This window comes from Musa acuminata, chromosome BXJ1-5 (assembly GCF_036884655.1).
Source record: "Musa acuminata AAA Group cultivar baxijiao chromosome BXJ1-5, Cavendish_Baxijiao_AAA, whole genome shotgun sequence".
Taxonomy (NCBI): domain Eukaryota; kingdom Viridiplantae; phylum Streptophyta; class Magnoliopsida; order Zingiberales; family Musaceae; genus Musa; species Musa acuminata.
Window position 1 is genome coordinate 13,627,759 of NC_088331.1, and position 16,162 is coordinate 13,643,920.

General features: G+C 37.2%; 1 protein-coding gene across 2 annotated transcripts; it reads left to right on the forward strand.

The window, feature by feature from the left end:
• Window positions 1-4,733: 4,733 nt before the first annotated feature.
• Window positions 4,734-10,372, forward strand: LOC135673840 (glutathione S-transferase T1-like). Of its 2 annotated transcripts, none has more exons than XM_065183192.1 (7): window positions 4,734-4,862; window positions 5,021-5,094; window positions 5,833-5,893; window positions 7,313-7,366; window positions 8,169-8,248; window positions 9,469-9,674; window positions 9,983-10,372. In XM_065183192.1, exons 1-7 carry the CDS (start codon window positions 4,798-4,800, stop codon window positions 10,187-10,189), a joined length of 747 nt encoding a protein of 248 aa, XP_065039264.1. In that variant the 5' UTR covers window positions 4,734-4,797; the 3' UTR covers window positions 10,190-10,372. The 2 variants fall into 2 exon arrangements, with proteins under 2 accessions (XP_065039264.1, XP_065039265.1); XM_065183193.1 differs by having other exon boundaries at window positions 4,797-4,862; window positions 5,781-5,893.
• The last annotated feature ends 5,790 nt before the right edge of the window (window positions 10,373-16,162 follow it).

Consider the following 16,162-nt stretch of genomic DNA (forward strand, 5'->3'; position numbering starts at 1 on the left):
TCTTAACATAAATTAAATTATCATAAATAATTTATTATTTTATTTAAATTATTAACTTTCTTGTTTATATATCATGATTAAGAAAATAATTAAAATTGATTTCTTTAATCACGTGCACAAGTTAAAAATTTCATCGATCAACTAAATTATTGATTAATTTATTTCCTAATGAGTGACATGATTTTTAGAACGTAAATAATTTAAATTTTATTTTTATGAGTAAAAATAAATTAAAAATTAAATTATTACTTACATATATAAAAAGGGTTTTTCTATATAAAAGGAGCTATTTTCCCCTCATTTCTTGCTAGGCCTAGTTAGTGAAGGATTTCCTAAAGTGAGGTACAATCCTCTTTCTTTTTTTTTTTGTTACTAGTTTTTATTGATATTTTAAAATCTTAAATATTAGAATTATTATAATTTCCATGGTGCATGATAACATTTTAATTTTAAAAATTTATGATTAATAAATCATGATCATTGAATTATGATGTTATAATGATTAGTTAATTTAATAATAATAATAATTTATTTTAATTAAACATATTTATATTTAAAAATTATGTACTAATTTTTATGATTTAATTAGTTTTAAATTTAGAAACATAAATCTAAATTAGTTAATTTATGAAAAAGGATAGATTCGAGATTAATTATTATTTTATAATATTTTAAAGTTCTTCTAAAATTATTAAAATATAATCTAATAAGGGGATCAAATTGGGGTCTAATCTAAGTTAAATTGATTGGCCAAACCAATTCATGTGACTAGGTTTAACTTAACTTATGTGGCCAAACATGACTTAGCCTATATGTTCATATATAATTATGCTAATGTGATTAAGCATGATCTATCTCATGTGCCCAAGAATTACCTAACATTTGTAGTTAAGTACGACTGAACTCATATAGTCAAACATAATCTAACTTATGTAGTCAGGTATAATGTAACCCATGTGGCTAAGAATGATTTAGCTTAGGTGACTAAGCACAACCCAACTCATGTGATCCAACATGGCCCAACCAATGTGGTTAGGTTTTAATTGAATTAAGTTAAGTTTAAGTCAATTAACCTATTTCAATTAGGGTCTTGGTTAATTATGGACTATTGAAAAATTGATGCCTTATATATTTATGATTTAATGAACTTAAAAATTTTATCTGAAGGTGTCTTTTGAAAATAATTATTATTTTTATTAAATTGATAATATTGATGTAATTGTTATCATATAATATATGTGATCAAGTTGAATGATTAACCTTCGAAGTGTAACATACAAAAAGAGTTATGGGTCTATCCCGAGTCACTAATAAATATAATATGACCTAGTTTGAGCTTATGGGTCATAATGAATTATTATAGTTGACTATATATCTCTCTTGAAGTCTAAGTAAGACAATTTCCTTCATGAATCAGTAGTTGTAGTTGTTAGACATAATGGTGAAATGGTTCCTCCATACTTTGTTGGGAGTACGATATGTTTTTACATAATGGTGAAGCAAAAGAATTTTGATCGAAGTAGTTTAGATTTTAATTGAGTTAGTTTTTGGTGTAACCAAGCCAACTTAATTAAGGGCTCATTAAGCCTGAATTAGGATTGAATTTGGTCTATTAGAATGTCAATTCAGTAACTTGAAGTTGGGTCAAGCGATGACACCGCCGAATCAAGTGATGGAACCGCTTGTGAGCTAGAAAGTACAGAGTGTATGTTTCCCAAAAACTAGCGGTAGTATTATCAGAACATAATCTTCTATGCTGTCAAGCGATGGCACCATCTAGACAGGTGATGGTGATACTACCCAACACTAATGATAATACCATTAATATCCTGAAAACCTGAGTGGAACAAAACTTAAAGCTCTCAAAAACAAGATTCATATAGCGACATAAGGGAAGAGATTTGAAGCTCTAAGTGGATAGAGGTAGAAGTCCCTATGTTGTTGTTCTAGCTCAAAGGTTGTTGCGCAAAGTGAATGAGAGTTTCAGTTTACTTCTTCCCTAAAGGTTGTTGACTTATTCCTTTGCTTATTGAATTAAAGAGAGCTATACATATATAGAATAGCGTAAACAAACAGTTTTGCATCCTTTAAGAGACTCCCTCTGTATTAAGAATTGAGTGCACAAAAGAGGAGAGGAGAATGTTGCGTTCCACTTACAGAATCAAGTAACAACACCTCACTGCGAAACTCTAAAGAATAGAAAATAGTGCAAACGGTGAACTCTCCACTCAATCTATACTTTCTTCCCTAACTAACACGCCTCCCTGAACTCTTACTTTAAGGAACAAACACCTAACTGCTCAGCTCACTCTTGCTTTAAGGAACAAATACACTGACGAACTCAACTCGTATAAACCGACCTTCTTACGAATACGGATCCTCCAGCAAATAGTGATCTTAGAAGAATGGAATTGTCAGAATGGAAAAAGAAATTGACAAGGAGTCTATCGTATAGAAAAAGAAAGTCATATTACTATCCGTCCTCGTTGGTGGTGAGAGAGATAATCAACAATGCATGTAGAGGAGTTTTGAGTTGACAGTTCAGTTCAAAATTCCATTCAATCTTTAGCAGGCAATACAGTTGAGTGCGGTTCCGAAAGAGTGGAGTCCCAGTCCCACCTAGTTCCAGTTATGGGTTAAGAAGTTATGTGAAGAAAGTCTACCAGAGCAGAGATAGGTTCGAGCAAGTTCAATTCATTGTCCTTTATTTGGCTGGCTTTGAAGCTCTCAATGATTACTGATATCTTGGGGTGCGAAAGGAAGCAACAAGCGAAGTGCTAACGTCCAATTTCCATCTTTGAGTTGACTCTGCTGAGACACTTGACTTTGCCTGTTTGACTCAGGCCATTATAATAGCGTTAGGGAGTTCTATACTTAGCAGCTGCCAATCAAGATGACAATCTTAAAGCAACAGTTGCCTCTATATTTCTTTCTTTTGCACTAAATTCTTAAAGCAATTAAGGAACATGCTTTTCATAGGATTGAGGGACAGAGGACAGTAGTTCGTTATCGAAACTTCAGTTTTGACGCTCTTCTAGAAGCAATGGAACTATGCAACTTGAGATACTAAGAAAAGAACACGAAAAATTTGTGATTCTAAATGTGTAAACTCTTTTGATAGTGTTTGAGTTCCTTTCTTCTTAAGTTTCTAAGTCATTCTAAGAGAGATGTGAGGATTACTTGTAAACGAGAGTTGTAAAGATTCTCATCTAAGCTTGTGAAAAAGAGAAAAGTATTGTAACAAGGATAGTTGATTTTCATCCGTTGAAAAGAAGATCAATAGTGAATACCGATGACCTAAATGGAGGAGGAATCAGGTGTGGATGTAGGTCGCAATGATTAAACCACTATAAATTTGATGTGTATTTCCTTTTATGCTATTCATTGCTATTGCTTACTGATTTAATTGCTTACTACACTTACTTATATTCTAAGTTAAACACATTTTCGATACTGGTTTCATCGAACAAATTTTTGAATCGTTTCTCCATTTTGAACCTCTCTCTCCCCCCTTTTAGTGTAACGATCCTAACATGACGTAACTCATGTGACAAATAATAATTTAACCCATATGACTAAGTATAACCCAGCCCATGTGATCTAACATGACCCAACTAATATGATTAGGTCTTAATTGAATTAAGTTTAGTTTAAGTCAATTAATCTATTCGAATTAGGGTCTAAGTTAATTAGGAACTATTGAAAAATTGATGCATCATGTATTTATGCTTTAGTGAACTTCAAAATTTTATCTGAATGTGTCTTTTGAAAATGATTATTTTTTTAATTAAATTAATGATATTGATGTGATTGTTATTACATGTGACTATGTTGAATAGTTAACATTGGAAATATATGAAAGGAGCTATGAGTTTATCACGGTATGGAGTCACTAATAAATATAGTCTAGCAAGTTATATATTCTCTCATAATGAATGATTATGATTGATTCTCTTTAGGAATTAGTAGTTAGATATAACGGTTAAATGATTTCTTCATCTTTTGTTGGGAGTACGATATAAGTTTTTGCTATCGGTGTTGGAAAGAATCTATCTCGTAAAATATATCTTTCCATCCAACGTTGAAAGAGTGCACCATCAGATATGATATGTCTTTTTTATCATACTATCATATATGTCACTAAAATTGATTGCATATTATTGATGTATGATTTTATTTACTGTATAAGAATTATCATTATTTTTTTATTACATGAGTTTCATGATAAATTGATATATTATAATTTTATATTAAATTATTAATATATATATATATATATTATGAATATTAAAATTATTTTTATTCTTTTCAAAAGTTTTTAAGATAATATACTTTTATCTTATATTTATTTTCAGATTACCTTACTATTTTATAATAGATCTAAGACATGGGTGAATGAACTTTTCTCATCACTCATGCTCTACTAAGATGCTTTTATTTTTTCAGTTAAAAAATATTTAGTATTGTAAACATAAAAATTTCAATTCAAAGATATTTTTTAAAAAATATGAATAATAAAATAATAATTTATTTTTTATAAATATAAGATGTGACATAAATTAATTTTACTGTTGGTTAGAAGTTATTAATCTGAATCTTTAAATGGATGTTAATAGTAATAATTTTTATATATGAAGGATTTTAATATTAGATGGGAGATCTGAATTTCTAAACTTTTCAGTGATATATATATATATTTATTTATTTATTTATTTGTGTTACACTCAAGGGAAGGCCACATTTGCAGTCAACGCTACTCATCCTAGAGAGAGCGAGAGAGAGAGAGAGAGAGAGGAGATGACGCTGAAGGTGTACGCCGATCGAATGTCGCAACCATCACGGGCGATTATAATCTTCTGCAAGTAATATTTCCTAACGCAATTTCTTTACATTTTCGCTTTAACCTTTTCGATTAGATGTTGGATTGGGAAGACAAATCTCTCGCTTTCTATGTTGGGATTAGATTCGTCTCCCTTGGGCTCTACGATTTATCGTGGGAAATTTTGGTTCTTGATTTCAGGGTCAACGGCATCGATTTCGAGGAGGTGAGGATTGATCTCGTGAAGCGTCAGCATCGCTCGCCCGAATTCAAAGGTCCCTTTTTGCGACTCCAATTCATAGTTATGCCCAGCATATCTGAATCACAGACAAATCAATATTGAATAGTAATACTATGGAGTGAGATTTTACGAAATAGCATCTTCGCAATCTAGCTGTAAATTAGTGCTATGAAAAAGTATGGGTTTGTTGAATAGTAGTAGTGATTGCAAGATATCTGTGTTATATGATAGTAGAATCTTGAAAAGCAATAAATAAAATAATTTTAAGAGATCGCTAATAATGATGCTTTGTTGATTTTTTTAGTATCCTATAAAGAGGATAACAGAATGTATAATCAACTAAAGATTTTTTATCTAGGGTTTAGGCAATACTATATATGTTCCGGATCAGTAGGAGGAAGAAAGTGGATTGAGCAAGGTTGATTATGGTTATCTTTTATAGCAAAAGTATGCCAAACGAAGAATTGAGAACAATGGAGATTATGGTTTTGTTAGATAACAATTCTTAGAATAGCTACCATCATCAGTGGGGACACCAGACAGACACTTATTTGTCCATGAAACTCCTTATGTTTTATTTGACAGAAATAACTACTTTATCTCAATGTTTGAACATGAGAAATCATAATGTGAATATCTTGTTTCTGCCCTTCTGCTCAATCTAAATGTGCAAGCTTGTCTCAGCTTTGCTGATTTACGAACTAAGCATACCTTTTTCAGTATACTCCACCTCTTTCTTTTCTGGATGTACCGACTCAGATGCTTTACTCAGAAATAAACCCAATGGGACAAGTTCCAGCTGTTGTTGATGGAAGATATACGCTCTTTGAGAGGTAGATGTTGATTATTTAAGTTTTTGCTTAAATATATTATCTTTTAATGCTTCTCCTGTCCTTGATTACATGTGAATCCTTTCATGGTGGTAACTGAGTCTTCATTTAGGGCAGTGTCACATATCTTTGAATAATTTGTCCTTATAGTAGACTGCCCATTATACTGCTTTTATTAGGTTTTGTTTCATTGATACAATCAGCTCTTTTTGTTCAACTCACAGGCAATGGTTGCCATGTCATGCTGAGAACAACATGTTTCAAAATCATGTTAAGTTGAAAATTTTCATTTTTTTCTGTTTTTCTTTCCCTTTGCACTTATATGAGCATTTGATGTTGCTTTCATTTCTGGGGAACCAACCATGTGGCTGGTCTATAAATAGGTACTAAAGAGAAAATGAAAAGTATCCTAAACTGAAACAAAATATGTTAGGATTAGGTCTATATGGACTCAAATCAGAGACCTTCTCGAAAAAATAGATTAAACTGATTATTATCAAATAATACAAGCTGTTCCAAAGACCCAACATGAGTTTTGTTGCATTGGGTTCTTTCGTCAACTGTCTTAATGATCAGTAAGTCTACCATCATTTATCTTTTAAGGAAAAATAATGAGATGACTCTATGTTCATTAATTGTATTCTAATCCAGGAGCAATACCAAAATGCTTCAATGAAGGGTTACTTTTTTGATACCTTTAACCGGTTGAATTAATCAATCAAATGCTCCTATCCCTTGACTTATGAACAAAACTTGAATCCCATCGGATCCCATCATTCTACATTTGTTTGTTGTTGCAGCACCTTTCTGGTAAGTTGTCATACATCAAAGTGGTATCAGATTTCTTTTCTGGTACCTTGTAATTTATCGCACATCCTGAACTTGATTCATTACATTTTGAATGGCCCTTATGTAGACATGATGGTTTACTATTAAGATATTAAATTTTATAGGCACTTGAAACTCTAGAATAACCCTGGTGTTCTTGAACAAATAAATGCTACAGTAGATATAAGTTTCAGGCCAACTTGAATAGACTCTAAATTCTCAAAGCTAAGGGTAAAATAACTAATAACAATTAAAAGACAAGACCCAACAGGAACATTATGATGTCTTATGAATAAAGAATTTTCTATGGCAGTCGTTTTACTTTCATATGTTTGTTTCATGGTATAATTTCCAAGTCTGAGATCACTGTCATGCTAATTTACCTGTATTATCATATATGCCGCATGAACATCTGTACCTTTCTTACTCAAATTGAATATTCATTGTATTTTAAATTTAATTCTAAATCTTGATAAAGTTTTTTATGTTAAAGTTCATTTTATTTATTCAATTTTGACATATAAACATACCAAATATTTGTCTGCATCCATCTTTCTGGCAAATTGTATCTAATTGACTTATTTTTTGGTCCAGTCATGCCATTTTGAGCTATCTTTCCTGTGCATTTCCAGGCATTCCGGACCATTGGTAATTTATAATGTGTCATTTACATTCCTTTTCTCTGTCGATCAATTGTGTGGGTTTATTTTCATACTATATTTTCTCCGACAACCTGATAGTCTCCATGGGGCCTTAGTTTTATGCTGTTGATAGACAACTAATACATCTGTCTGATGACCTAATAGTTTTCTGAGGCTTAACTCATATGTTGTCAGAAACAACTTAGATACTACAACCTTCATGTGAAGGTCCTGATAGGTCAATTTTCATAAGTACTTATCTCTACTTTTTAAATGTTATAAATGACCATAAATCATTGTCAAGAAAGATAAATAAGCATATGGTACAAAACATTTTTAAGTTGCAATGGCATAACTTGGTTACTATTGGATACTCCAAAATGATTTTTCCTTCACATTTGAGACAAAGAAATATTCAGTAGTAAAAGAATAATTTATCTATCATATCTCTCCTATTTGTTCATATAATGCTGGCAAAAGTTCAACTGGCTAACATTTAACTGCTCGCTCAAGCTACCTTGCTCTGATAATATTAATAAACAAACAATAGGAACAGGAGGAAAAGTGACTTTTGAAGTTATATCTTTATATTCTGTAGGAAAACAATGGTTATACGTTAAGTGGAGTACTTGATACATTGGAAGCAGACATCTATTTGATCCTTTATTAGTGAAAGATGTACTATTCCTTTTTGTTATGATATTAGACCATCGATGTTAGATAGAAATATCACTTATACTTTGTTTGTGTTCTTTATCATGGCCATCTCAAGATAAGTTTTACCTTGTAACTCGTGTTTTATATGGAAGGTATCCTGCTGATCTCTTCACTAGAGCCAAAATTCAGTCCATATTGGATTGGCACCACACCAACCTACGCCGTGGTGCAGGTATGAAAAAGCTCCATCCTCTCATTTCTATTTTCTGAATGAAGAACATGGACATATTAATTCTTATAATGCTAGTTTTCCTGAAGACATCCATGAGAAGAGGTTGAATTTATGTTAAAAAATATCCAAGAAATTAAAAATAAAGAAATACTTAAGGCAAAGGATGTGTTCACTAACTTAAAGAATCTAAGTTGCTGAGAAACTTGAATTCATGTCTTCAGACACAGTTGTGGTTGTGACATCTGATTCACCAACCATCTGAAGATTAAACTAGTGACAGTTGGGAATAACAATGGAAAAAATGATGAGTTTTAGTTGATTTCATGGCACATATCCCTAGAAATGTTGGAGGGACGTTCAGTTTGAGTTTATTGGTTTCATTTAATATAGCAAAGACTTTAAGAATGCTGCCTTCATTTATTGGTTCTTCTCTTCCTTATAAGTTTTATTTCATATAGTAGACAAGGATTCCTAACACCCAGGGTTTGTAATACCGTACGTATTGGTCCACCAGTAGATCGGCACACAAACCGTCTACTACCGGGCGGTATCAGGCATTTGGCCTCGTGTCGGGCGATATAGGGCTATACCGGATGGTAACGTTCGAAATTTCAATCATTACTAACCTATACCAATTGGTATCGATCGATTTCGATCATTATCGACTTGTACCAGCTAGTACTCATCGATTTCGACCGTTATCACCTTGGGCAAAGGAGCTAGAGGAACCAAAGATTGATCCTATCGACCTCCATTTCCACAAAAGATTCAGAGTCAATGTCAGAGTCAATGTTAGAGAACCAAAAGGGTCCTTTACTTGATGAGGCGAGAAATCCTCAATGTCCTTTACGTTTTATCACCGAGGCAATAGAAAAAGAGGCTCTAGTAGGAGAAAAATCCCCCTCGGTCAGAACATGATGGAAGGGGCTAGACAATATTTATTTCTAACTTAAAAACCCTATCCTAACTTTTTTTTTTATTTTTTAGGTATTTTCATAGAGTTTTATGCTTATTTTAGGTATACTGCTCGATACGCCGTATCGTACCATATCGAGCAAAGCTCAGTACACTGGTACGATACGAGATTAAGAACCTTGCTAACACCATAAACCAATGGGCCTTCTTCGTCTTTTTTTTTTCCATCACATCAGAGTTCATTATATTTATGATTTTCTAGTTTGATGAGACTTGACAGCCCGATTGCTTTTTATTATTTGTAGCAACCTTTGTTCTTAACCGTGCCCTGGGACCTGCACTTGGTCTTCCATTAAACCCACAAGCAGCAAATGAAGCTGAAATAATTCTTAGAGCGTCCCTTTCAAAGATAGAGTTGCTTTGGCTAAAAGGAAATGCAAAATTCTTATTGGGAAATTTCCAGCCATCCATTGTAGATCTCAGCCTTGTCTGTGAGATTATGCAATTGGAGGTATGTCACTTGATGCATACTCATTGTGTTTTATGACTATTACATACAGTTATGGAAAAGAAAATATAATTTTATTTAAATCCATGCATTTTCTTATCATATCTTACAAACTACTACAGTATCTGTGGTTTTCAATAATTGTAATTTGCAAAGAGAAAAATAAGCAAATATGAATTAGACTGGATACAATATAGTGGGATAACATGAAGCACATGGATGCAAGATGCTAATCTTTGGAGCTGTCATCCAAATTTTGATACATCATAATAATTTCTGAAGCTATTTAATAGTGCATCCCTTTGCTTCAGGTAGTGGATGAGAAAGATCGCCACAGAATATTGGGGCCTCACCCAAAGATTTTGCAATGGATCGAAAATGTAAAATCTGCTACCAGTCCTCATTTTGAGGAAGTCCATGAGATTCTGTACAAAGTCAAGGCAAGGCTACACAGCAGGCTGGCCAACGCAAAACCTAACGATACTCATCTCAGCATGAAACCCAACCCGAAGCTTTAACTTGATCAAACTGGTGATTTGATGCAGCAGTTTACATTGCAGTGACAGAGCACTAAAACAGTGTTGCTATGTGTGTGTTTATTTTAGATGTTTCCGAAGGATTAAGAACAATCATTGAAGTTGTCTTATACGTGACGCATCATAAAAATAATGATCAAATCCAAGTTGCTGCATATTTCCATACGCTGATTGCGAAAGCTCTAGTACTGTGATATATTTATAGTCGCATGTGAGTAATCTCGTATTTTGATGATGAAACTACTTGATATATGTTTATGATTTAATCTACGTTTTGAGTGACGCAGGATGCTTTGATCAGGATGAGACAATTAAACCAAGAAAATCATGTTGTGCCGGAGGAACATGTCAGAAGATTGGACGTCGGGCCGGTGGATCGGTCGACGTATCGACAGAAGGCTTCGGGCCGTGGAGTCGGGCATCGGGCCCTGATTTCTGCCAAGCAGTTGAACCGCCCAAGCCAGGAGGTGGCATCGCTTGGGCTAAGTCTCCGAGCGAGACTGGGCGGTGCAACCGCCCTAGCCAGGAGGTGGCACCGCCTGGGCTCAGTCTCCGAGTGAGACTGGGCGGTGCAACCTCCCTTAACAAGAGGTGGCACCGCCTGAGCTCGGTCTTCGAGCTCTAGCAGGAGGTGCAATCGCCCCTGACAGAGGTGGCACCGCCTAGAGGCTCAGTCTTCGAGCTCTGTCAGGCGATGCAACCGCCTCAATCAGGAGATGCAATCACTAGATCCCGGAATTCCGGGAATTAATAGTTTTGAGCTCCAAATTCAAACTGGGTTGGGGCCTATAAATACCCCACCCATTCAGCATTGAAAGGGCACTCAACATACACCGAAATCCTGATCTTGTTCTGTGATTTTTAGAGCTCAAAATTGTTGTAAAGGCCAAAAGTTCTTCTCCCTCTTTTCTTCCAAGTTCTGATCCTTAAAGAGAGGAGAGAAAATTCTGTATGGGTTGTCTCCTAAGCCCGTCAAAAGGAGTGAAACTATAAAAGGGTGGTTGGCCTTCGCCTATTGAAGGAAGGCCTCTAGTTGACGTCGGTGACCTCGTCGGTGGAGGAAGCCAAAAGTGGAGTAGGTCAAGATTGACCGAACCACTCTAAATCTCGGTTTGCATTTACTTTGAGCATATTATCTTTACTGCAAACCTCCTCAAAAGCTTATTGCTTTCTGCGCATATATGATTGGGTTTCAAGCTTTGCACTTTCTGAATCGGCGTTTAGACGTAAATCAGTTTTATCGTACGATCATCATATTCCAGTTTGCACTTACGTTTTGATTTCAATCATAACTGCAAATTGCCTTTATATCCTTGTTTTAACTGCATCTCGCTTAATCAAAAGTTAAAGTGATTTACGAATCGGTTTTCTTACCGAAATCACTATTATTGAACGAACGCGATTTTTATCGTAGAAGGTTTTTCGCTGCACTAATTCACCCCCCCCTCTTAGTGCTTTTGATCCTAACAATTGGTATCAGAGCTTAATATTTCTCATTTCAGATTTACACCCGAGAGAAATGGCTCTTCATGGCTTTCAAGAGGGCTTATCGATTGTTCGTTCACCGTTGTTTAACGGATTGGACTACACTTATTGGAAAACTCGAATGAGAGTTTTCTTGATTTCTATGAATTTGGATTTATGGAATATCGTTGAAAACGGTTTTCAACTTCCCTCTAAACCGATGAACGAATGGTCGGGTTTTGAGAAGAAGTATTTTTCTTTAAACGTAAAGGCTATGAATGCCTTATTTTGCGCTTTGGACAAAAATGAGTTCAATCGGATTTCTACGTACGAAACGGCTTTTAACATTTGACGAACACTTGAAATCATGCACAAGGGAACTAGTAGAGTCAAAGACTCGAAAGTTAACATTTTATTACATGATTTTGAGCTTTTTCGAATGCAACCAAGCGAGACTATAGGCGACATGTACACCCGTTTCACGGATGTCGTCAATAGTTTAAGAGCTCTTGGAAAATGTTTTTCGGATTTTGAACTCGTAAACAAGATTTTGCGTTCTCTTTCTAAGAAGTGGGATTCAAAAGTAACTACAATACAAGAAGCTAAAAACCTAAACAACTTACTACTTGAAGAACTAATTGGTTCATTAATGACATATGAAATGGTGCACAATACACATGATGAACAAAATCACCTTCCAAAGAACAGGAAGGATTTGGAACTCCGGACAAATGAATACCACTTGAGTGATGACTCAAGTGATGAGGACAATGATGAACTTGAACTTCGATTACTAAATCTTAATAAGTTTATTAAACAAAAATCTAAAATAAATAATAAACTTTAACGAAGGAAGAGGCCAAAGAAGAAGAACACAAAGTGGGATGAATCGAGCTCCTCCCAAGACGAGGAGAAAATCAAGAAAGACGAGGTGGAAAACTACACCTTAATCGCTTTGAATGATGAGGTAATCGAAATCCCCCTAATTTATTTTGAAATTACTTGATGCTTTCATGATGTATTTTCTTTTTTAGTTTAGAATTAATTTTCTTAAAAATTACATGTTTTAAAAAATTATGACCATGCTAAGTAATTTCAAAAATGATAATATTGCATATTTTATGATAAACAAATAAAATGATCTTGATTGAAAATATGAAATCATGGTTAAGAAATAATAATGTGTATTACGTTGATTTCTATTGTTATTTCTTGATTTTGATTAATGCATATTTGCTGCTTCTTCGGATCGACTTTGCAAGCAGTGGGATGTTCTTCCTCGATATCAACTCTCCGCTGGCCATCGTTGAAATCGTTATTGTCTGTCTTCTACCTACTACTTTTGGATGCTTCCCCTCTGCTTCATTTCATCCTCCAAGCAGCACAATGTTGTTTTTGTTCTTTCCAAGTGAATGTTGCTGCTGCTGTTCTTTTTTTTACCCATGACTGCATCACACGCACTGCAATCTGATGCTTGACATGAGAGTGGTGCCTAAGAGGGAGTAAACGCCCGAAAGGAAGTAGGCATCGAGTGGACCTACAGCGAAAAGGAGACCATTAACGTATTTTGGTACTACTTTTCTAGACTTGTATGTTTGCTGCCATCTTGCATGAGACACTTCGACATGGTGTCACAACCTTAGCTAGTTTTGCCTAAGGCGTGCGGCACCCTCGCGCGTCCGTCCGCAAAGGTCAGCCTCCCCGAAGTCTCCCATTGTCCCTTAGGACCAACAAAAGAGAAAACGGGTTAAAGAGAACGCCTCAATCGGGATCCACAAGCAAACATGTCCGAAAAACACTTCATAGACAATACAAATTACAAACAGACTTTACAAGCTCTGAATAGTTGCACAACAAAGGGTAAAATGATCCATTACAGACCGAAAAGCTCTCGCTCGTGTCCACTTGACACAACCTTTATTTACAAGCCTAAAAAGGCCACCAACCCAACTAACATGGGACTATTTAGCCTTCGGCCGCCCCTCTATCTACTGTACAAGGCATGAACATGCCAAAAGACAACGGATAGACATAAGCATTACATCCAACATCTTGTTTAGAAGTTTGTCCGTTACATTCTCCCCCACTAATCCCTTCGACGTCCTCGTCGAAGCCTTTGTGAACACTGCAACTCTTCGCCTTTGCTGAGTCTTCAATCTTCTGCTCCAGCTGCAATGCGCCTCCTGGCTCCCAGCTGCTCTCCGCTGCTGTTTCTGAGTAGTCGAACCTTTGATCCGCCATGCTGCTTCAACTCGCCAATGACTCTGACTCTGGTGTGGGGTTGGCTGAGTTGTATTGATCCTCGTTGATTCCTGCGGATCCACCAAATGAAGGAAAAGACCATCCTTACTGCGCCAGTCTCTCAAAATTTCCCCATACTGCTTGAACTGGGTGGATGCTTGTTGGAGCTTTAACGAGCATCGCCTCGCAAACTTCCGAAGTTTTGGGTCATTCCTCCACAAAATCTGCTCATTGACTCTTCTTTCAGTTAGTTGTCACATCCAAGTAGGTTCGCATCACTTCCGCTTTCGATTGGCATTTCGTAGGGAAATGAGGCGGACAATCTACTCTCAGTAGCACTGATCACCGTTGGTGAGGATTTGACAACTATTGTCTTCCATTATCTTCGAAGGGTCTTTGAACTTGTGCAGCGCTCCTCTGCTGGATAGATAAGAGAATTGGGGTACTCAGTTTCGCCCATTCTCTTAAGAGTTGAGAAGGCAAAAGTTACTTGACTTCGCCCGCCTCCTCGAGGTTGTACTTCATGCATCGAGCTGGTTACTGGCCTTCGCCTGCTCTTTGCTCACACTTTTGAAGCACTTGAAGTGTTTGCACTCCTTGCATTGAGTTAGCTACTGTGATTCACCTTCTCAAAGCCATTGAACTTCTGGAATGCAGGAAGTTTTCACCCCAACTTGGAGTAATTCTCTGATAGATGAGGTCGCCTCTGGGATTGTACCGTCTTCTCCATCAACCCTGCCGCCTACTCCACTGAGTAGCAAAGGTACAACACCGTGTACTGCTTGCTTCGTTCCTTGGTCGTGCACTCTTGCATGACCCGAAGTCCTTCACTTATGGCTATCTTGATGAGAAACTTGTTGACACCGGTCTTACGAAGTTTCTTGGCCTCTGCCCTTCAGCCTTGTCTCGGTACTTGGAGATTGCCTCTGCATGCTCCACCTCCTCGGCCCCTTTCACGACCAAGCGCTCTCCCCCCATGAGAGCAAGGGATCAATGACTTGCACGGAAGTCCCGCCTCTGCGGTACCATGGAGCTGCCATGCCCATGGCCCTACTATCCGTCGCCTCGCCTCTGTATCCCTTTTCTTCACAATCAGTAGAGATGTCTCCGTGGCACTCCTCTGAGTCCACCTCCATTCTAACTGATGCTTGATTTTGGGTAGCTAAGTCCCTCTGGACTCGTCGTCGCTTCCTCGCCCCTTTCGACCCCCTGCTTCAACACCACTGTGTTCTCCAAGCAGTCTGTTTGGTCGATGGAAAGACAGACTGCAACTCCCATGCATGGCCTCTGCCATCACGTTGTAGAGTTTGCAGCGATTATGTTCTCCTTAGCTTCCTTGGTAGCAACGTTCGCTTACTCGACCTTGTCCTCTGACTTGTCGGGCTCCCTTAAGCGAATATGAGCTCTGGAGCAGTCCAACTCTCCAGCTGCTTCGATCATACCTCTGTATGGTTAAGTCCCTCCCATGGAACTCACTGGTACTTGCATTCGAACTTTTCCCTTGGTGGAACACAGCCCCCATATGCTGATGACCAAGGCTTTCATCCGATGCAAAATTCGATGCACGCCCGGAAGACCCGCCTCTGCGGTACCATGGCCTTCACTCCTTGAATCCATAGCCCTTCTTGCCGTCGTGTTGTTCACCGAAGTGGAGCTTCCAGTAGCTCCCGATCATACCTCCATATGATCTCATCCCTCACGGGAACAATGTCGTGTGCGTCGCATTGCCACAAACTGTTCCACCACGATCCGCTGCACCATGTCGCCTCCTGGTGACATCTCCATTGCATTCTGATCCTTGTGGAATAAACTCGAATTGTGAACCCTCCATGTGTGGCCTCTGCCAATACATCGCAGGGTCTCCTCCCCTTTCGAATTTGTTCGCTCCTTTGGCAATCGACCTTCATCCACCCACTCTTGGGTCACACCTATATGAAGCACCGCTCTAGGACAGTCCGTCGCCTAGTAGCTCCCGAAGTCCACCGACTTCACTATAGTTTGTGCACCATTGTCTGGATCCTGGGCCTCTGCCCCTACCAGCACAATCTCCGTTGTGCACTGCTTCCTTCATGGCAACTTGAATGGCAACACTGTGGCATATTCTTCAAGAGTAGCCGCCTCTGCGTCCTCTTGCCCCGTGCTAAGGCCTCCTGAACCCAACTTCGCCTCCGCAAATTGAGTCGCCTTAGTTCCTCCATCAAATGCTCCTCCGAGATAAGGTGCATGTGCCCAGAAGCTCCCTTCGTCTTT